Source organism: Sminthopsis crassicaudata, chromosome 2, assembly GCF_048593235.1.
Source record: "Sminthopsis crassicaudata isolate SCR6 chromosome 2, ASM4859323v1, whole genome shotgun sequence".
NCBI lineage: Eukaryota > Metazoa > Chordata > Mammalia > Dasyuromorphia > Dasyuridae > Sminthopsis > Sminthopsis crassicaudata.
In genome coordinates, this window is record NC_133618.1 from 41,801,224 (window position 1) to 41,823,331 (window position 22,108).

The 22,108-nt window shown below is 46.3% G+C and overlaps 1 protein-coding gene across 1 annotated transcript; it reads right to left on the minus strand.

Annotated features, from left to right (window-relative positions):
* Positions 1-21,446, minus strand: LOC141554255 (C-type lectin domain family 18 member A-like). The gene is given in 14 exon segments (XM_074285983.1): positions 1-583; positions 1,061-1,152; positions 2,514-2,610; positions 3,150-3,279; positions 5,214-5,320; positions 5,943-6,035; positions 9,539-9,646; positions 9,917-10,038; positions 10,598-10,695; positions 12,560-12,646; positions 12,648-12,692; positions 12,695-12,796; positions 19,772-19,863; positions 21,084-21,446. Coding segments are annotated over 14 exon segments (1,317 nt in total). The 5' UTR covers positions 21,190-21,446; the 3' UTR covers positions 1-545.
* Positions 21,447-22,108: the final 662 nt, after the last annotated feature.

A 22,108-nucleotide genomic window follows, 5' to 3' on the forward strand; every position in this document is an offset into this window, starting at 1 on the left:
AGAAACAAGAAAACACCACCAAATTTAGGCATAAATTAGTTTATTCCTCCAGAGCATCCATTCTAAGTGCCCGGAGGTGCCACTTTGCTACATTCCTAGCCCAATACCATCGCTAGCCAGGCCCTAGGAGCCACTATCACTATCACACACACAGAGGCATTGAGAATGGGCTCGTGCTCCCTGCCCGGGGCACTGAGGGATCAGGAGTGGGACAGAGCTTTCAGGATGGCCAGGCCTGGTACAAATTTCTCCCTGTGTATCAGCAAAAGGGAGAAGAAGGATACTTAAGAGAAAGACCTGGCCCGGAAAGCCCTCTCCCACTGTGCCCAAGAGAGCAGGGAAGGGACCAGGGACCTCTGCCTGCCTGTCCCACTTCCCTCACACACACCCCTTCCCAGGTGGTCTACCTCCCTCCCTCCCCACCCCACCACTCTTCCAAGACGATATAGAAATGTTAGGGGAATTATCCTGGATGCAGAATCATCTTCTTCCCGATGAGTGTCAGAGGCAAGGGCAGGGGAAGATGGATGGCAGTAGGTACCATCTCAGGGCTCCAAGTCCCACTGGGAGATGTGCTCCTGAGCTGCAGAAGACCCCAGAACCAAGAGTCAAGGACCCACTTGGACCCCACTTAGAGAGCCATCAATCAAGCCTGGCCAAAAGGCAGGGCCCATTTAGTGAGGTTCCCAGTGGGACAGATCCATCAGGGGACCTCGGGAGGAGGACAAGGAGACCCCTGGAAGCTCACTGGCTGTGTTCTGGCCACGGGACCTGCCAGTCCCCAGCCTGCTACTTTCACTTGCAACTCCATGCTCTCAGAATCATTCCAGACCATCAACCCATGGCATCGGGAGGATCCCACCTCCCCACTGATGCAGAGCGAAGAAGATCCAAGGGCCCGCTGCCCCCAGAAGAGCCTGCACAGCGAGAATCAGAGGGAAGGAAAGCCCAGGAAGGAACGCCAGCCTCAGCCAATGGAGGAAGGAGGTAGCGGACAGGGCCCCAGCACAGGGAAGCAGCCATTGCTTGAGAGAGGGAAAGAGAATGAGGGGCTACTCACCGAACTGGCAGATGTAGCGGTTTCGGGTCTTACAGCGCTGGTCATTCCAATTGAAGGCAGCAGACGCTTGCAGCTCCACACAATTCCCAAACCTGCTGGACCCCAGACAGAAAGAACCGGAGATTATGCCGTGGGGAGTGATCCAGGTGGAGGTCTGGGAGTAAGGGGCCCGCAGGCAGCCCCAGCTCTCAGCATATGGACCTACGGAGGTCTTCAAGGCAGAAGGTGCTGCCCCTCCCTAGCAGGCAAAACCGTGGTCTCTGCCTCCAAGAACTTATATTCAAAAGGGTGGAAGGAACAAGGGAAGGTCATCTCAGAGAGGGAACCAGGCTGGGGAGGAGGATCTTTGCCCCCTCCCTCTCCTCGCAACTCTCAGGTTCCACATCACCCGTGGGGACCCCAGCAAGTTTGGAGACAGATGGACCTGTGCACAGAGCAGGTGTCTCTATATATACAATATATATTATTATATACAGACATATTATATATAATATAAATAAATGATGCAGCCGCAGCATGTCCTGCCCATGGGACACTGCTTCTACATCCCTCATGTACACAGAGCTGCCTGTACCCCTCATCTCCACTCCCCTCTGCTCCTCAAAATCCTCGTCTTCATCTAGTCTTAGAATCTCTGGGATGCTTTTCCTAATTCCCTGAGCTTCTGGTCTTCTCACCCTTCCCAAATGTTACTGCTCCACATCCCAGCTGTATCCTCAGCAGAATGGAAAGTCTTCCAGGGAATAGAGACTACCATTTTTTCCCAGAGCTCACCATAGTGTCTTGTACATAATTAGCATTTGTTAGATCAAGTTTAATTAAATATTTTCTGATTGTTTCCTTTTTCTGTCTTGTTTTTCAGTTAAATGAAGAACTTTTTGAGGGCAGGGACCCCTTGCCCTAGAATATCCTGCCCTATAAGACCTAATCCATTATCAGGGTAAGCATTTAATCTTTTTGAAGTTACCCTACACCTTAGCTTGATATATTGTTTTGTTGATTGCCTATACTTGAGAAAGTGATGGAGAAAATGTTACTGAGGCAGATTAAGCTTAAAAGTTTATATATTATATATCATACATATAAGTATGTCCATGGATATTATGTATATCCTATATTGATATATAATATATACTGTATATAATATAATACATATTAATGTGAGATATTATATACTCTAACACACTTTTTTAATAGACTTAACATATGAAACTTAAACATCTCTATATATCATATATAATATATAACTATATATGTCATATATACACTTATTTTTAAGTTTAATCTGCATTATTTTTCTCCATCGCTTGTCCAATCAACAAAATAATGACATAAGGGCTGATTAGCTGATTATAGGATACACACACACACACACACATGCACTTTTTTTTTCTTGGAGAGCTGGTTATTAAATATTTACCACTATACCCCTACTTCTACCCCATGCTCTCACCCCTGGTTGTCTGGTTGGCCAAAGGCAAAACTGGTGAAGGAGTAGTGATCTCCTGTGGCCCAACGGAAAGAGTCCCTGGAGGTCTTGTAGGTCAGTCCTAGAGTAATGACAGCCCCACAGGTCATTTTCACCATCTGTCAGTCTTAGGGTTTCCTTTTTCACCTCCACCTCCACCCTAACTCAATACTGACGGGAGAGGTTGGGAGGGACAGCCATACTGCCTTGGGTCTGGGGGTCTCATGCCCCCTCTTTCTTCACTATTCGCTTTGCACATCTTGCCCACTGAGGACTACTGAACTTTTGCTCTCACATCCCCTGGCTGCCCTCTCCCATCCTACTTTGTATCTTTTGTCAGCCTTCCTGACCATTTGGAAGACATTTCTTTTTCTCTCCTCTGCTCTTCCCAGTGAAGGCAATGATCAAACAGCTGACCAAACTCCCAATCTCCTGCCTCTAAACCTTCCCTGATCTGTGGCTTTCGATGCCCATCTCATCTGCACAGGGCTGGGTTCTGGGATCCCCCCCGCTCCTATTTCAGCATCCCCAAGGGTGGCTACAGAATCCTCCCTGAGCTCCAGAAGTGGGGAGGCTCCAGAGCCCCATTCCTATCCCATCATTTCCAGCCACCATGCTCACCAATCCAGAAGTTCCTGGTCTCAAAGTCGGCATCTGTCACCTCATTGGTGTTTTCCAGGCGTCCCAGGTAGAAGGCAACAATGTCCTGGACTTTCTGATTCTCAATCTGAGCCAGCATTCCACCCTTCTCCTACAAGTCACCACCCCTGTCACTGCTCCCATCTTGCCCAGGGAGCCCGAGGCATCTCTGGACTTCTCCTCAGAAAGAACTCAAGAGATCCATTATCCACTCTCAAAAAAAAAAAAAAAAGATCAAGAAAATCTCAGGGAACTTTCCCAAGAGGGCATAGAGTGATGGACTGGTGTCTGGAAGGCCTTAGACACTGGGCAAGTCTTCTGTCAGTTAGCTTCTTCATCTATAAGATGAAGATAATAGGAAAACCTACCTCCCACAATTATAGGGAAAATCAAATGAGGTCATATTTGTAGAGCATTTTGCACACTTAAAGCCCTATGTAAATGCTGGATGTTATGAGTATTGTGATCACTACAAGATCACTCCCCTTCTCCCTGAGCAAAGCTTCAGGAGGGCCTGGGACCAGGCAACCAGTAACTCCCAATGTCTGCCTCCTAGGGGTGCCGTGGAGCATCTCCCCTGGGGCTCACCCCATTCTGGATCCCGGATGCTTGGATGGGATGGGAGTCAACAATCCTATTCCTTACCTTGTCTCCTGCCATTGCCTCCCAGGCTTTACCACGTGTTCTCCCTCCAAGCCCTATGGTCCCCAAAACTGTTGTCCTGCCTACTTAGGATCCCTGGACCTTGCCATCCTCCCCACTGCAGCCCCCTTAAGACTTGCCATTTTCGATTTACACACATATATTATATCTAGGTTATACTGTAACACATGTAAAATGTATGGGATTGCCTGTCATCTAGGGGAGGGAGTAGAGGGAGGGAGGGGATAATTTGGAAAAATGAATACAAGAGATAATGTTATAAAAAATTACTCATGCATATATACTGTCAAAAAAATTTATAAATAAAATTAAAAAAAAAAGACTTGCCATTTTCCCTGAAGCTGAAATTTCTTTTATATTGTCTCTCCCAATTAGAGTGTGAAGAAAGGAGAGGTCTTTCTCCTATCACCCAGGAGTCTCCCTATCACAGGGGCAGAATACACAGAATGGCCTTCCACCAGTCTTCTCTCTCTCCTTCTTTAAATTGCCTATTTATCAACCTATCAATACCACCTCCAATCTACTCGACATAATTCTGCACTCCAAGCACCAAGAGAAATAGGTAGCACAGACATTTCCAGGAAAAATGTCCACTTCTCCGGGGCAAGGACTGATTTGTCTCTGTATCAGATGCACTTGGCAGAGTGCCTGGCGTGTAGTAATTAATATCGGTTGAATTAAGTTGAATTAGAGAGTTTGTCTCTTCCGTGTAACTGGTGAATTCTTTGAGATCGAAGGCTCTCTATGCAGTTGCCCCGTTCCCCACAAATCTCTTAGAGACGGATTGACAACTAACTGAACTAATGTATCTTCCTTGATTTCTGCCTCTGGAACTGGTAATCAAGAGAATAAAGGGAGGAGGAAAGGAGAGGAAAAATAAGTTTTTCTGTAATACCTACTGTGTGCCAAGCACTGTGCTAAGCCCTTTATCTGTGTGGTCTCATTTGATCCTCACAACAACCATGGGAGGTGGATGCTAGTAACTCCATTTTCAAATTTAAGAAGCTTCGAGGTTTTTCCAGGGCACAAAGGTAGTAAGTGACAGAGCGTGGTCTCGTCCAGGTCCTGGGATCTTTCCCCAGTATCTCACCAGGTTCCACGAGCCATCTCTGGTCTGAGAAAATAGCCCACTCCATTCTAAATAGACAATAACACCTGACTAAGGTCCAGTGCTGGAGAAGACCTTCCCATCACACCAAAGGCACTGAAGTTCATTCTCTTGGGGTTTCGTTCCATTCTCCTGAGAAGGTTCACAATCACATTCAGAAAATATATAATAAGTGTCCACTTTATAAGGGGCATTTTGCCAGGGGCTGCAAACTCTCCTCCAGGAAAAGCCCAGGACTCACCCCCAAACAGAGGGCCCCCAGAAATAAGCTTCACCTGACATTTACTCTTGGCTCCATAGTAGGTGTCTGCCTCAGGGGAGATCATGAAGCAGTTGCCATCTATCCAAAGGTCACAGGCATGGAAGGGGAACTGGACCTTGACTGAGAAGGAAGAATGTGGGTGACCATATGCCCAGGCTGTCCTGAGGACCGTGTTAGTCAACCAAAAAGCATTTAGTAAGCACTTACTGCATGCCAGGCACTGGGACTGGAGACAGAAAAAGGGGACAGTCCCTGCCCCCCAAGGAGTTTCCATTCCATCAAGGAGACAACTTATCCACACATCAGTACACAAAGAATAATCAATACAAAATAAATATGAGGTTGTCTGGGAGGAAGGGACACGGGTCATTGGGAGGAATCAGAAAGAAACTTCATGTAGAAGATGACAAGTGAAGTGATTCTTCAGAGAAGAGAAGGATTCTCTGGGGCAGAAGTGCATCCCAGGTACAGGGGACAACCATAGGAAAGGCAAGGAGAGGAAAACTGAGCACTCTGTACAAGGAAGAGTCAGCAGGACTCAGCTGGACCTCTGAGTGTGAGAAGGGGAAAAAGGCATTAATGGGGCTGGAAAGGGGCCTGGCCTCCAAGCTCAGGAAACTCCACACATGAGGCGTCCTGGCCAATCTCAGCAGGCTTGTCCTGCCTTCCTTGGGTTCTGAGAGAGGGTCCAGAGCCCAGGTTTAGTCCAGCTTAGAGAGAAGGACTGCAAAGCCGTACTCACTTGCACATTCAGCTCCACCGTAGCCAGCGTCACAGAGGCAGGAGCACTCCTCTTCCCGGAACCGGCCGTGTTGACACGGGACACTGCACCGAACTGTAAAGTACCGGGAGCATGGGCAAGCCAGCTCTGATACAGGCCAGTCCCTCACCCCTGACCCTGACCCTCATGCCCATAGAATATCTTTTGGCTAGTGTCCTGATGTCCCTAAAAGAGTCCCTCTTCCTTACTCCCCAGAGCCATAACCAGCTCTGGGGAGAAAATTGAAACAAAGCTTCACCACTTGTACTTCTCAGGCCTCGAGTACAGGACTAAATTATGGGAGGGGGCAGAGAACAGCATCTGACTCTGGGGTGAGCATGGATCCCAAATCTGTCTTCCCTCCTGCAGCTGTATGGGAGGAAAGCCTCTTTGACAAGAAGAAAGCATGGGATCCTGTAGCCTTGAGGGAGACCTTCCAACTCTGAGCCACCTGAGTAATTAATTCTTCCCTCCAACTCAACTGAATTCATCTTAATTACTTCTCGAAATATTTTTACAGCCTGAGTGGCTAAGAGAATTCCAGGGCTCACTCTGTGCTGCTTGCCCCTAGTGGGAATCCCTGTCCAGGGCGGTAGTTGTCCCAGGTGCTGAAATTACCTCCGGTTGCCCATCCCCTTCCTCCCCTCCCGCTCAATTCTCAACTTCTTCCAGCCTGGCTGCCCTCCACCCCTTCACTGAAACTGCTCTTCTGCAAAGTGGCCAATGGTCTCTTCACTGATTTCTCAGCTGTCATCCTGTTTGACTTCTGTCTGCATTGGAAGATGGATAACAATTATTTCCTCTTGAATATCCTCTCCTACCTTGATTTCCATAGCCCTTCTCTCTCTGGGTTCTTCTCCTAGCAGCCTGGACACACCTTTTTGGTCTTTGCTGGCTCATTCCCTATATCCCACCCTCTGATCAGAGGGTTGGGGGATGTGGCTCTGTGTTTTCCCTTAGAATCTCTTCTCTTTTTTATTTTTTATTAATTTTTATAATTATAACATTTTCTTTGACAGTACATATGCATAGGTAATTTTTTTTTTTTTTTACAATATTATCCCTTGTACTCCCTTCTGTTCTGAGTTTTTCCCCTCCTTCCCTCCACCCTCTCCCCTAGATGGCAGGCATTGCCATACATATTAAATATCTTATATTATATCTTAAGTACAATATATATGTGCAGAACCGAATTTTGTTGTTGTTGTTGCAAAGGAAGGATTGTATTCCGAAGGTAAAAATAATCTGGGAAAAGAAACAAAACAACAACAACAAAAAAAAAAAACCAACAATGCTCACAATTTACACTCATTGCCCAGTGTTCCTTTTCTGGATGTAGCTGATTCTGTCCATCATTGATCAAATGGAATTGGATTAGCTCTTCTAGAATCTCTTCTCTTATAATAATCATATTAGTTCTCACTTGAAGGTTAGCAAAATCCCTTACAAATATCTCACTCGATCTTCCCAAAAGCCCTGGGAAGTATTATTCTCCTAATTTCAACACAAGGAAACCGAGGCAGACAGATGTTGCCAAGGATCACGCTACAAACAAAGGTCTGAAGCAGAATTGAACTCCTAACTCAAGGTCCAGGACCTGTACAATTATTAAATTATCACATCCAAACAAATGACTCCCAAATATGTCTTCTCTCTCTCCAATACTAGTTCTAGTGCCTTTGCTCTGATAGTTCCTATTTATCCTGTATATAGTTTGTTTTTTTTTTTTTTTTTTAATTTTTTATTTTATTTTATAATTATAACATTTTTTGACAGTACACATGCATGGGTAATTTTTTACAACATTATCCCTTGCACTTACTTCTATTCAGATTTTTTCCCTTCCTCCCCCAACCCCCTCCCCCAGATGGCAAGCAGTCTTATATATGTTAAATATATTACAGTATAATTTAGATACAATATATGTGTGTAGAACCGAATTTTTTGTTGCACAGGAAGAATTGGATTCAGAAGGTAAAAATAACAGTTTACATTCATTTCCCAGTGATATAGTTTGTTTATACACACATTCATACTCATCCATCCCCATATATATATATATATATAATTTATATATACATATTTGTTTTCACATTGTGTCCCTCATTAGATTGTAAACTCTTTGAAGGGAAGGATTGGTTTTTTGTATCCACAATGCTTAGCCCAGTGCCAGGAATTTCTCAGTCACATCTGACTCTTTGTGACCATTTAGGCTTTTCCTGACAAAGACATTGCAGTGGTTGGCCATTTCCTTTTCCAGCTCATTTTACAGCTCGTTTCCTCATTTTTAATGAGGAAACTGAAGCATCAGGGTGAAGGGACTTGCCCAGGGTCATCAGTTTGTGTCTGAGGCCAGAGTTGAACTCAGGAAGAAGAGGCTTCCTGACCCCAGGCAGGGCACTCTATCCACTGTGCCACCTTGCTGCCTAACTGGCACATAGCAGACAAATATTAAACGTTTATTGATTTCCTGAACGCCAGCTCTGTCCAGCCAACTGCCTGCAAGACATCTCCATCCCACACATCATTGACATCTTCAACTCAGCCTGCCCCAAAAGGAGCTCATTATCTTTAACCCAAACTCCAAACCTGCTTCTTTCTTCCAAGGACACCACCCATTCTCAGTGCTTCCCTTTTCCTCACCCTTCTTTTCCAATCATCCAGCAAGTCTGAGTAATTCTACCTCCACAACATCTTCCCAGTCCGGTCCCTTGTTTTGGCTCTTGCCTAAACTATAGCAAAAGTCTTTTAAATAGACTTCCTGCTTTGAGTCTGTTTTGTCCATATGGCTGTCAAAATAACCGTAAAAAAAAGATCTGATCATGTGGCTGCCCTGTTCAAGAATTTCATCCCTGTCTCTGTCTCTCTCTTTTTCCTTTTCTCTCTCTTTGTGTTGGTATCTCTTTGTCCTTGTTCCTGTACCTCTCTGGGCCTGTCTCTGTGTCTCTGTCTCTCCTCTTCCTCTCTCTTTCTGTCTCTGTCTCTCTTTTTTCTTTTTCTCTCTGTCTTTGTGTCTGTTTCTTTGTCCTTGTCCCTGTACCTCTCTGTCCCTGTGTCTCTGTCTCTATCTCTCTATTTCGGCAGTCTTTCTCTCTCTGTGTCTCTCTCTCTGTCTCTGTGCCTCTCTCTGTCTCTCTGTGTCTCTGTGTCTCTCTGTGTCTCTGTGTCTCTATTTCTGTCTCTCTCTTTGTCTCTGTCTCTCTTTCTCTGTGTCTGTATCTGCCTCTTTGTCTCTCTCTATCTCTCTGTCTCTCTCTTTGTCTCTGTCTCTCTCTTTGTCTCTGTCTCTCTTTCTCTGTGTCTCTATCTGCCTCTCTGTCCATCTCTGTCCTATTTATGTGCATGTTGCATCCTGCCAGCAGTACACAAGTTCCTTAAGGGCAGGAGCCATTTTTCATCCTGTCTTTGTGTTCACCACACTCGGCAGTTACAAATTGTCGTGTTGACTTAGCACCCATGGCACCAATGCCATCACCCATGGATGCCCCATAAACACCGAGTCCTAGGCTCTCTGTGCCCCCACCTTTGTTCACTCCCTGGTGGGTGGACTGTGTACCACCCATAAAGACCCTCCTTACCTTGGCAGTACCTGCCGGTGTAACCCGGGGGACAGTCACAGTGACAAGTGCTGACATTGAGGCGTCCATCGTTGCGGCAACTCATCCGACACGGGTTTCTGGGCACCTCTGCTCAAAGCGGGCATAGGGAATGAATGGGAAAGGGTTAGGGGCCCGGCCAGCTCCAGGGGTGGTAGTCTACCCAGGGTGGTACTTGGGTGACATCGCCAGAAGAACAAGTGTAGAAATCATTGGCCACTCCAGAATGGGATTTCCTCCCATGTATCATTTCCACCAGAAGTTTTCGCTTCCTCTGGGCCATCAGGAAAATCTACTAGAAATGCGTAGGAGGCAAAAGAGAGGACACAAAAGGGCAAAAAGGGAGTGGGGGACACTCACCACAGAGCCCACCGCCATGATCCCAGGCTTTGAAACAGCCAGAAGCTCCAGCGGTACAGAGAGAACACCAGGCTCCTTTTTTGTATGGGACAATGGTCTTCCCGTTCATCTCCCAGTTGCCCCTGCATGAGAGAGCACAGTGGTCCTGGGGCATCAAAAGAGCGCTGGGTTCAAAGCCCAAAGATTCTGACCCTTCTACCATGCCTCATGTACCCTGTATAACCCCGTATGGTAAAGTCATTAACTTTATCGGGGGCCAAGTTTTCTCAGCTAAAATGAGAAAATTGGACTAAAATCAAGGATTCTTAATCTGGAGTCCTGTGGATAGATTTCTGAGATCCATGATTTTTTAAAATATTATAGCTATATTTCAACATAATTGCTTCCTTTTGTAATCCTTTGTATTTTATTTAATCATTTAAAAATGGGATTCTGAGAGGGAATCACCAGACTGATGTCAAAGGGGTTCACAAAGATCCTTCTATTTCTAGATCAATGATGTTCTGTAGGATCTGGTAACCTGAATGGGAGAGTGGGGAATACAGAGGGAATATCCATTACTGACCCCTCCTCTCCTCCCTGTCTATAACTGGAAAATGCAAAAGGGACAAGTCTCCTTTGCTGGATGGACAGTCACAAAAGGCCGGACACAGTCCCCGGTCTAGCATGGGGGGATCTTACCCAGGAGAATAAGCACAAGCGAATGCTTCCATCTCCATGAGGCCCACCGTGCACAGGTGTCTCCCACAGCCCAGATGACTTGAGGTGGCCCACACGAGCTGCAGGAGAAGGAGAGGTCCATGGTCTGAGAGTCACGAGTCAGGGTCCACCTCCCACCGTCCTCCCCTGCCCCTTCTGGCTGGTCCCAATCCACCCCCAAAGAAGATGCAGTGAGGATCTTTCAAGCTGGGAACCACACAACAGCAACCAGAGAGAAGAACTTGCCTCAATTCCCACATACCCCCAGTCTCAAAACACAGCTTTGGGCAGAGCTTGTCTGGAAAAACTTCCTGAGAGATCTAATCTTGAGTTTAAATTTGAAGAGAAAAAAAGGGACAGCAATGGGCAGAGAAGTAGTGTGGGGTCTCGCAGGCCGGCAGGAGGTCTAGGAGGACCAGGGTGAAGGCACAATATGAATTTGGAGCTGGAAGGGACACGAGTCATGTTCAAATCCAGCTTTTCCATTTTATGGGTGAGGAAACTGAGGTCCATACAGAAAACGTGACTTGCCCAAAGTTGGGAAAGTCAGACATGGTGGGTAGAGCACCAGGCCCAGAGTCAGGAGGACCTGAATTCAAATCGAGCTTCAGACACTTAACCCTTACTAGCGCTGTCAATTAATGCTGTTTGCCTCCAAAAAAAATGATAGTCAGGAGACTAGAGGCGAAATGTTAATTGAATTAGATTGTCATGTTTAAACAATATTATTTGTTATAAATTTTACACACCAAAATGTGTTTATTATTTATTATAAATTAATATTACTTATAACTTATAATTACTTATAACATAACTATAATTAGTTATAACTAATAAGCAAGTATTTATGTAGCACTTTAAGGTTTGCAAAGCACTTTACATATGTTATGTCATTTGACTCTCAGAACATTGGGAAATAGAAGCTAATATTATCCTCATTTTACAAATGAGGAAACTGAGACCCAGAGACATTAAGTGATTTGCTCAGGGTCACATAACTAGTAAGGCAGGATTTGAATTCAGACTTCCTGAATCCAAGTCCAGCACTCTATGTGTTTAGCTATCATCATAATCATCATCATCACCAGCAGCATCATTTGCTGGACTAGTGATTTTTTGGACTAGTGAGGAAACTCCCTCTGCCAGTGTAGATCAGCAACCATTCTAAGACCATAGTCTGGATAACTGATATGTTCTTGCTTGCCCTTTCACAGGCTGGGGAGGGGCAGGAAGGAGGGAGAGAATTTGGAATTCAATTTTTTTAAATGAATGTTTAACATAAAATATAAATTATGTAAATACATTAAATATTATCAAATAAATTATAATAAACAATAAAATAAAAATCAGTTATACTCTTAGAAAGATGTGTGAGAGGGTAACTTGCCCCAAGGTCACCCAGATAGACAGAGTCAGGTGTTCCAAACTCCAGGGAGGGTCTCTAGCCCTGGACTATGCTTCCATTACTGTTACATTTTATGTGTTTTTCAGTCATATCTGACTCTCCATTTGGGGTTTTCTTGGTAAAGACACTGGAATGGTTTGTCATTTCCTTCTTCAGCTCGTTTTACAGATGAGGAAACTGAGGCAAACAGAGTAAAGGGATTTGGCCAGGGTCACCCAACTAGCAAGTGTCTGAGGCTGCATTTGAACTTGTTTTCCTGACTCTTGATCCAACACTCTTTCGACCACAACTACCTCTTACCATAAGAACTCTTCATTGCAGATTAGCCCTCCCACCAACAAGAGACAATAAGGTAAACTGAGTAAAGACTGAACTGGGTTCAAATGTTTCCTGTGTGACTTGGGCTGATTACTTAATTTGTCTGAGCCTCAGTTTCCCCTTCCGTAAAAGAAGGAGCCCGATTTACCTGCCGACCTTGGGCTGGCATTTGGATTGACTCCCTGGGAAAGCAGGTGGCTGGGAGCCAAGGAGGCACCTACCTGGGTGTAGTGGGCGCAGGTTAAGTTGCTGGCGCACTGAGCAGCCGAGTAGGCATACCATTGCCCCTCTCGAAACCAGGAGGTGACCCACATCCGTGAAGGAGGCAGCCCCCGCGGGCAGGGAGCTGCAGGTTTCCAGCCCACCTGCAGGGCCTGGGCTCCGGCAGGGAGCGGGACCGGGGCTGAGCAGCGGGCTGCCTGCTCCTGGGCCAGCCTGGCCAGCTGCTCACTCCAATCCTGCAGAGAGGCAGAGGAGAAGCACTCAGACAGCGGGCTCCTCAGGAATCCAGTGTACGTGGGCGGAGGAGAAGGCCCATGGGTATGGCATTTTCCTGTCAGGCTGCCCAGAACTCAAAGCCCTGTAGGATTTGGGTCCTACCAGGAAAGATCACAAATTCTTATCCGTTTACATTCCCCGTAGACCGTCTACCTTGGATCCAGTTCCAGAATTGAGTTATCATATATCACAAAATCCCCAAACCTTTTAAACTAGCTTTAATTAATTCAATCGAGCTAATTAAAATAATTAAATTTAATTAATTCCATTTCTGCTTTGTAAGCACCCAGTAGTCCTGGAGATAAACTTTTTTGTCCTCCCCCAAGCCTATGCTCCTGCTTGCCCATAAAATGACAGTAGTCCTCCACTGATCATACATTTTAACACTTTCCCAATCACATTTACACACACACACACACACACACACACACACACACACACACGCACACACACACACACACACACGCACACACACACACACGCACACACACACACACACACACACACACACGGCGCGCGCGCACACACACACACACACACACACTCCTGCTTCCTTGAGATAGATGAAAATAAAAGGCTCATGTTTCTTTGTGAGTGAATGGAAAATAAATAAATAAAATAAAGACCCAGAGAGGCTGAGACCTCCAAGCAGGGCCACAACTAAGTCAGAGCAGAGAGGGCTTTGGCTCAGGACACAGAAATTCATTTTATTTATTTATTTTTATTTTTAATAAAGTAAAATTTAATTAAAATGAAATAATTTTTCAATGAATATGTTTATAGATATCTTTTGTATTTACATCAACCCCCTCAAATTGAGAGGGCAGGGACAGTACTTGGACTAAATCAACTCAGCAACAGCTCAACTTAGCAATAGTTAACAAAGATCATGAGTCAAAACAGATGGCAGTTTCCTCCCCACCAACACACACAATGAAATTCTGTCTTTAAAAGTTAATTTGGGGCAGCTGGGTGGTGCAGTGGTTACAGCACCAGCCCTGAAGTCAGGAGGACCTGAGTTCTAATCTGGCTTCAGACACTTAACACTTCCTAGCTGTGTGACCCTGGACAAGTCACTTAACCCCAATTGCCTCAGTGGGAAAAAAATTAATTTGTGAATGAATTTCATACTATTCCTCTGAGTTCTGAAATAACTGTGGCAGAACCTATAAGAAAGCAATGACATTAGGGGGGGAAAATCCTTATTATCATCAAGTGAGATTTTGTCCTGACCCTCAAAACAAAGACCCACTCCAGCATTTATCTCAGGGCCATAAGGGGGAACATTGAACCACTTTTCCCTGGACTCTGTACACACTTGCTGGAGAGCAGAGCCCAGACTTTTGGGGGAATGTTTCTTACTAATTGTTCTTACTATTTAATAAATACACATATATAATGTGTATAAGCAAAGGGGGAAGCACACCCCTTCCTGTTGGGAATTTTGAGCAAAAGCATTAGTAAATCAGCCTCTCCAAATCAGAGGGGAGAAACAGCAACTTCCCTCTAGGGATCCCATCTGCCAGTATGAATTGGAATTTGGGATAATAGCCCCAGAGTTAGCCCTACACTTAAGAAGAAAGACATCTGTATATAATAGTCACGAATTCAGGGCAATCCTCATTTTCTGTCCTCCTAGAACTATGAAAATGTTCCTTTTATTTGGCACTGGTTCGGTTCAAAATAATTTTTTTCAATTGTATGTTTTTTTTGAAGATGATAAGATGGATTACTTAGAGAACCCTACAATCAACTAAAAAAACTAATCAAAATGATTATCAACTTCAACAAAGTTGCTAATTGAAAAATAAACCCATACAAATCCCTCCTATTTCTCTATGTTACCAATAATATCCAGCAGGAAGAGTTAGAAAGAGAAATAGCATTTAAAATAACTACAGGCACTATAAAATACTTGGGAGTTTACTTGCCAAGACAAAGACAGATTTAAATAAATGGAAAAATAGAATTGCATATGGGCCATCATAATAAAAATATTTTACCAAAATTAATTTACTTATTCAGTATCATACCGATCAAACTTTCCTTAAAGAATTATTTTATAGAGCTAGGAAAAAAATAACAAAATCTATCTAGAAAAAATAATAGGTCAAGAATATCAAAGAAGTCAGTTTTTAAAATTGTAAGGTAGATGACCCGGCAGGATAGATCTCAAACTATATTACAAAGTTGTAATCATCAAAACCATTTGCTATTGAATAATAGAGCGATTGATCAACAAAACAGATTAGGTCCCCAGTAGGCAGAAGAAGTTGAGCACAATAACACAGTGTTTGATAAACTCACTATTCAACAAAAATTGTTAGGAAAATTGGAAAGTAGTCTGACAAGACCAACATCTTTCGGTGTACACCAAGATAAGCTCAAAATGGCTATGTGATTTAGATAAAAAGGATAATGTAATAAGCAAATTAGGGAAGAAGTAAAGAAATTGCCTGGCAGATCAATGAATAGAGAAAAAGTTCTTGATTAACTGTGATAAAGAGGTCCACAGAAAGTAAAAAATAGAACTTTAATCACATAAAATTAAAAATTCATGTGTCTATGAGTCTGCATCCCAAAGAGATCATAAAAAAGGGAAAAGAACCCACATGTGTATAAATGTTCATAGCAGCCCCTTTTGCAGTGGCAAGGAGGGAGAGAAATTTGGAGCACAAGGTTTTGTAAGAGTGAATGTTGAAAACTATCTTTGCATGTATTTTGAAAAATAAAAGGTTTTTATATTAAAAAAAAAAAACTTTACCCCCAAAAGAGATCAAAATCAATGCAGTTAAAATTAGAAGAAAATAAGGAAACTTGGGGGGAAATCTTTGCAAAAAGTTCTCTAATAGGTTTCTAAAATATAGAGGGAATAGATTCAAATTTAAGAAAAAAGAGCCTTTCTTCAATTGACAAATGGTGAAAGGATATAAACAGGCAGTTTCTTTTTTCTCTTCTTGCAAGGAAATTGGGGGTAAGTGACTTGCCTAAGGTCAAACAGCTAGGAAGTGTTAGATGTCACATTTGAACTCAGAACTGCCTGATTCCAAGACCAGGACTCTATCCACTACACCATCTAGCTGCCTCCAAACAGACACTTTTCAAAGAAAAAAACCCAAAATCTCCATAGCCTTATGAAAAAGGCTCTAATTTACTAATTATTAGAAGAATGCAAATTAAGATAATTTTGAGATCACACATCCATCATATTGGCTAAGATAGCAAAAAAGGAAAATGACAAATGCTAGATGGGCATGTTCTGAGTTCCAATGTTCTAATGTTCTGAGTGTGAAGCTATGAGCCAGTGCAACTATTCTGAAAAGTCTGGAAAGCAGTTTAGAACTCTTCCCCCAAAGCTACTAAACTGTGCATAGTCTTTGACCCAGCAATTCCACTAGTATGATTGTACTCCAAAGAGATTAAAAATAGAAGGAAAGGACCCATGTGTTCAAAAATATTTATAGCTCTTTTTTTGTGTGGTAGTAAACATTTGGAAACTGAGGGGTTGTCCATCAGCTGAGGAATAGTTGAACAAGTTAAACTATATGAATGCAATGGAATACGACTGTGCTATAAGAAATGATGAAGAGGATATCTGATCAACAACCACCTACAGTTTCAAAAGACTTGTGATGAAATATGTCATCCATCTCCAGATACAGAATTGATGGATTCAGAATGCAGATTGAAGTATATTTTCCTTTCTTTTCTTCCCTTCTTTCTTCCTCCTCCTCCTCCTCCTCCTCCTCCCTCCCCCCTTCCCTCCTTCCTTCCTTCCTTCCTTCCTTCCTCCCTCCCTCCCCCCTTCCCTCCTTCCTTCCTTCCTTCCTTCCTTCCTTCCTTCCTTCCTTCCTTCCTTCCTTCCTTCCTCCCTCCCTCCCCCCTTCCCTCCTTCCTTCCTTCCTTCTTCTTTTCTTCATAGCTAGTGCATAAATTTATTTTGCGTGACATGTTTGCAACAAATTCTGTTTTTCTTGTTTTCTCCATGAGTGAAAGGAAAGAGAAGGGACCTTCCCGATAATTTGGAAGTGAATAGAAAATAAAATAAAATAAAGTGTTTGTATGGGTTTATGAGTAGGTATATGTGTTTGGGGAGAGGGTTTACAGAAGTAAGGAGGAATGTATTTGTATACGTGCGTGCATATGTATGCGTGTATGTACGGTTGGTTGGATTGGTATTTACTAGTTTGCAGACACAGATAGGTTATGTCTAAGGGTTGTTTAAATATTCAGGCACTGGGGAGGGGGGGAGTCTTGAGTCTGCACACCTGAGGGTTATTAGGTGTGTCCAATGGAACACAGAATTATGCAGTGGATCGTTTCTACATGGACAGCGGCTTTGACCTTTGTGGAGGTCCTGGGGTTATATACACCAAGGGGGCTCGAGCAACAGGAAGGGAATGAAGGAGACAGGACTCTCCCACCCCCACCTCCTGGGAACTTCACCTCCAGGTCCTCAAGGTCACTGCTGAGCTGGGAAGGCATTTATGGGCCGTGTCCCAGCCTCCACAGCTGGGGGCTGAACCCGCCAGCTGGATGCTGACTGAATGCTCACTCCCAGGGCTGCAGCCCTCCCCCGCTCTGGGAGCTCCCCCAACCAGGCCCTAGTTAACCTCTGTACCCGGTCCAGGAGCAAGAACCCCAGGCCCTGGGATAGGTGGCAGGTCTCTGGGACTAGAATCTGGAGGTGACACCTCCAGGCATCTCCCATAGTCCAGAGGGGGCCCCAGGCGTCCGCCCAGGGTCTCCCCCTCAGTTGGACGCCTCCCCTTCCCCCAGGTGCAAGGAAATCAGGGGGCCGAGCAGTCTCCTCCATCCTGGCCCTTGCGGTGGAAAAGCCCTAGGCCTGGGAGCCCAGAAGGCACAGGCGCCCTTGGGAAATCCTCCAAGAGCTATGTGTCCTGTTCCCTGTCCCTGGACCGTCCTTGTCCATCACTCACAGACACGGTCTGGAACCCGGTGAGGGTCAAGGTAGACAATGGAGCAGAGTGCCAGAGGTCCCCATCAGAGGCACCATCACTTGTTCAGGAAGGGCACCTCCAGAACTCAGTCCCACCCAATGACTTTGAAACAATTTCCTCCCTGTTCTTATATGTGCAGAGAACTTCAGACTCTGTCTCTTTGTCTCTCTCTCTCCCCTGTCTGTCTGTCTGATTGTCTGTCTGTCTCTCTCTTTCTCCCTCCCTCCCTCCCCTCTCTGTCTATCTGTCTCTCCCTCCCTCCCTCTCTCTCTCTTCCCCATATTCCCCAAGCCTTCATCTGTCTCCAGGGAAGAGGTTCCATCTGGCAGGGGATGTTGTGAGGATCAAATGGAATAACGCACCCACGGGGCTCTGCCAGCCTCCCAAAGCTAGTTACATAAATGCTCACTATTTTTATTTGCCACTGGGACAAGAGGGATTCAGGTGTCCTGAGAACCTCAGAGCCCCTTCCCCTTCTCCCCCCTGCACACACACTCACACAATCCCCCCTCAGCCAGAACTCACTCTGACAGGGCCAGTGAAGCATGAGGGTTAGAGTTAATCACCGAGGGCTCAGCCACTCTGCTGAGTGTCCCACTCCAGTTCTGGGAAAAGAGGGAACAGTCCTGGGGTCCAGGCCTGGTCTCTCTCCCCCAGATCACAGGGGCCCAGGGTCTCCCTGGGAGAACAGCCGGCCTCACCACCTGCACGCACTGACAGGGACCACATTCGCAGGAGGTGGGACAGAGGCCTTTGTCCGCCCCCCTCCTCTCCAGGCAGTTCTGGGGCAGAGAGGCTCCCCCAATCTTCCTTAGGAGAGGAGCTCCCTGCGACCCTCTCGGGAACAAATTCTATAGCCCTCCAAGGTGGGAAAGCCGGCTGCTTCAGTGCCAGCCCTTCAGTGGGATCACAGACCATTGATACCTTAGATTTAAACACGGAACAGGGGAAGGTAATGGATAGATTCCCTAGTCACCCTCTCCCTGACTCAGCCTTTGTTTGTACCCTTCTGATGCACTTACACCATATTTTATGCTTATTATTCATTTAGTAAACATTTAATATCTACTGTGTGCAGAGAACAGCTAATGGCCTTGAAGGTGGGATGAGTTGAATTGAGTCAGTTAAGACACCGTGACTTCCTGATCCCCGTAGCTGCTGATACAAACCCTTGCATTTATTTTATGTGTGTATACAAATATGCGTGTATATAAGTGTGTGTACATGTGTGCTGTGTGTATATATGTGTACATGTGTACAATATATACATTTATATATTGTATCGTTTGTGTGTGTACATGTAGTATATATTTCTATAGGCACACATCGTCCCTTTTTCTGTGAGAATATAAGACCCATGAAGACCAGAACCTTTTTTAGCTTCTTCTTGCAGAGCGCCTACATAAATGCTTGCTGGCAGATGACCCATCATCCTTGTCAGGCTGTTCATTTCCTGAGGGCAGACTATGTTTTAGCTAAATTTTGCTTCTCTTCCATCACTTGGCCGGCTTTTGAGCTGCACACAGTAGGTGTTTAGTAAACGTTTGCTGATTTAGAATAGAATTTTTTCCTCTCAATTCCTTTAGCCTTTCTTCATGTTGGGTTCTATTTGCCACACCTTGACTCATTCTCACTGCTCTTTTTCAGACCCTTTTGAGGTCAATTCCAGAGACTAGAGAGGGTGGGACAGGACGGGGACTTCTGGAGGGAGGCAGGAAGAAAGGTACATACTCATGATTATTATATGGAAAAACAGCAAGTCCTGATTAGTGCAAATAACCAACCCACCAGAAGTCAAGCCACTCATTGTTTGAATTTTCACTGTATGTTTGCAAAGGCTGGAACCGATAGCCCTATTTAATATAAAATTATAACTTCAAATGCCGTGACTTCAGGGGAGTCATAAATGTACACTAATCCAGACCCGGCTATGGGAAGGCTAGCTATAATATTATCGTTTTTCTGACTACTCACCATCCTCTGCATGTTGGCAGCTGGCGGGTGAACCTTGCTCCGGAGTCTGTTGTGGAGGGCCAGAAGCAAGAAACTTTCCTTCAAGCTCAGCGCTGGGACGAGCAGGGGGGCAGACAGACAGACAGACCATAGTCAGTCAAGGATGCAGGGAGGTGATTCAGAGGCCAGAGGCCCGCGGGTCTCCCCCAAGCAGAGGGGCCTCGGCCACTTATCTCCCAGATTGCAACAGGAGGCAGGCAGATCTCCATGGTGATGGGGAAGGGGGAGACAGCCAGGAGGAAGGGGTGGGGAAGAGAAACCTCTCATTGGAAGCAGGACACAAAGGGACGGAGACAGAGACGAGACAGGGAGGGGGGCCGGGGGCTGAGGCCGTAAGAGCTTTTCTTCCTGGGGGACCACTGGGGGAAATCGGGTCCATCATCCCCAAGGCTGAGGAAGACTTTAGGAAAGCCTGCGGGGCTGTCCGTGGGAGAACCCACAAAGGCCAAGAGACTCCCCCTGGAACCCTAAAAAGTACACAGTCCCCCTCCCCAGGCAAGCCCATAGAAACCCCTTGGGAAGCAGGGAAGAGGAGGAATCCTAGCAGCGAGCCCTGGGAGGTGGGAGGACTGCCTGGAGATTAAGACACCAGAGTCTGGGCCCACAAACCCCCTCAAAGCCAACCCTTGGAAATTCGCATTTGGAAGCCTCTGATTTGCAGAGATCTGGCTCATTATTCTCTGGCAAGCTTCAAATAGGGAAAGAAAACTGGAGTCCTGCTTTTGCCCCCACTTGCTCCTTTGAGCTTCAGTTTCTGAGGAAATGGGTCAGGGGTCTCCTTCTAGACCTAAAGTCTATGATTCCCTGAACTGAAAAATTTCTGCCCTCACTCCCCCCACCCACGTCCCACTTTTTTTCTTTTTGGCCCATTCCCTTCCACCTGAAGGACACAGATAGCCCAGAAGGGGGGCACCCCGGGGAGGGACCCCTCCTGCATTCTTCCCTCCTTGAACCTCAAGATCTGCGCTGTTCCTTCAGTCGTTCACCTCATCTCAGAAAGCTACACAGAACCAAGCCCAGCCCAGGAATGGTCTGAAGGAGGTTCAGGCCTCTGGCGGGCACTTGGGACAGAGCAGAGAGAGGGTAGTAGGTCACCATCTTGTCCTGATCCTTCCTGGACGAGCCACTGATCATTTAGGGCTCTGCTTACCCTGTCTCCTGCAGGGAAACCCTGTGAAATGGTCCCAGGGGATCAGACCTGGAGGGAGAGGGGGCTCCCTGGGGCCCCCGAATGCCACCCTGGGGCCCTTTTCCTCCTCCCCACCCCCCTTACCTTGGTCCGCAGGAACCTCCTTGTGCCGTGGGGGCGCTTGGATTTCTGCCCAGGTAAAGGGAAGGAAACTCAGGAGCAAGGTCAGGAGCCTCTGGCCCACCCCCATGGTCCCTGCATGTGGGGCACACAGAGCAAGGGTCCTGGGCCCGAGCTCAGCCTCTGCCCTCCCAGAGCTGTTCCCAAGCACCGAAGTCTATTCAAAACTCTGGCCGTCTGGCCTGGGTGGGGGAGACAAAAGGGAGGGGCTGGGGAGGAATCGCTCTGTCCCAGCTGCCGCTGGCTTCTTGAAAGGGGAGAGATGGAGACAGACAGGGCCTGGGGAAAGCTCCCAGGCTCCCCGGCCGGCGCTGACCCGGCCCCTTGGGCACTGGAGCGTTCCTGGAGTGCTGGGGAGTCCCGGAGGCCCCGCTGATTGGCTGGAAGACATTCCAAGGCAGCGGATTAGTTAATGGATGGGGCTGGGGGTGCATGGGGCCCATTCACCAGCTCCTGCCAAGGGGCATCCCTCAGCCCCCCCAAGTCAAAAAGAGGAACTTGGGGGATTAGGAGGGCATTTGTGATGGGAGATGGAAGGACTGGGCAAACCTCCAAGGGAGTTCTTCTCTTTCCCAGGAAGCTCAGCCCAACCTTGCCATGAATTAAACATGGGCAGAAGGTAACAGCACACCCTGTGCCATCTGAAAGGGGTGGGCAGTGGGGTTGGAGGGACCCAGCTCCTGGGGGGGAGGGAATGCGGGGGTGGGAGAGGACAGGTTTGTGCTGGAACCAGGTTTGTATCCGAGGGGGGGGCTGAGGGGCTGCTGAAGCATCCATTCTGGAGCCCAGAGCAAGGGAGCTGGGTTCCGGCGCTCCTGGGAGGGAAAAAGTCACAAGTGGGAGAACGGGGCAAGGTGGGACTGAGCCAGGGAAAGAGTGTTGCAGGGCCCATGGCCCAGGGCCAGGCTGGGTGACCCGGAGGCTCCTGGGGCTGGGGACTGAGGCCCAGGATGTGGTGGAAAGGGCATGGAGATTCCCTCTGGCTTAGT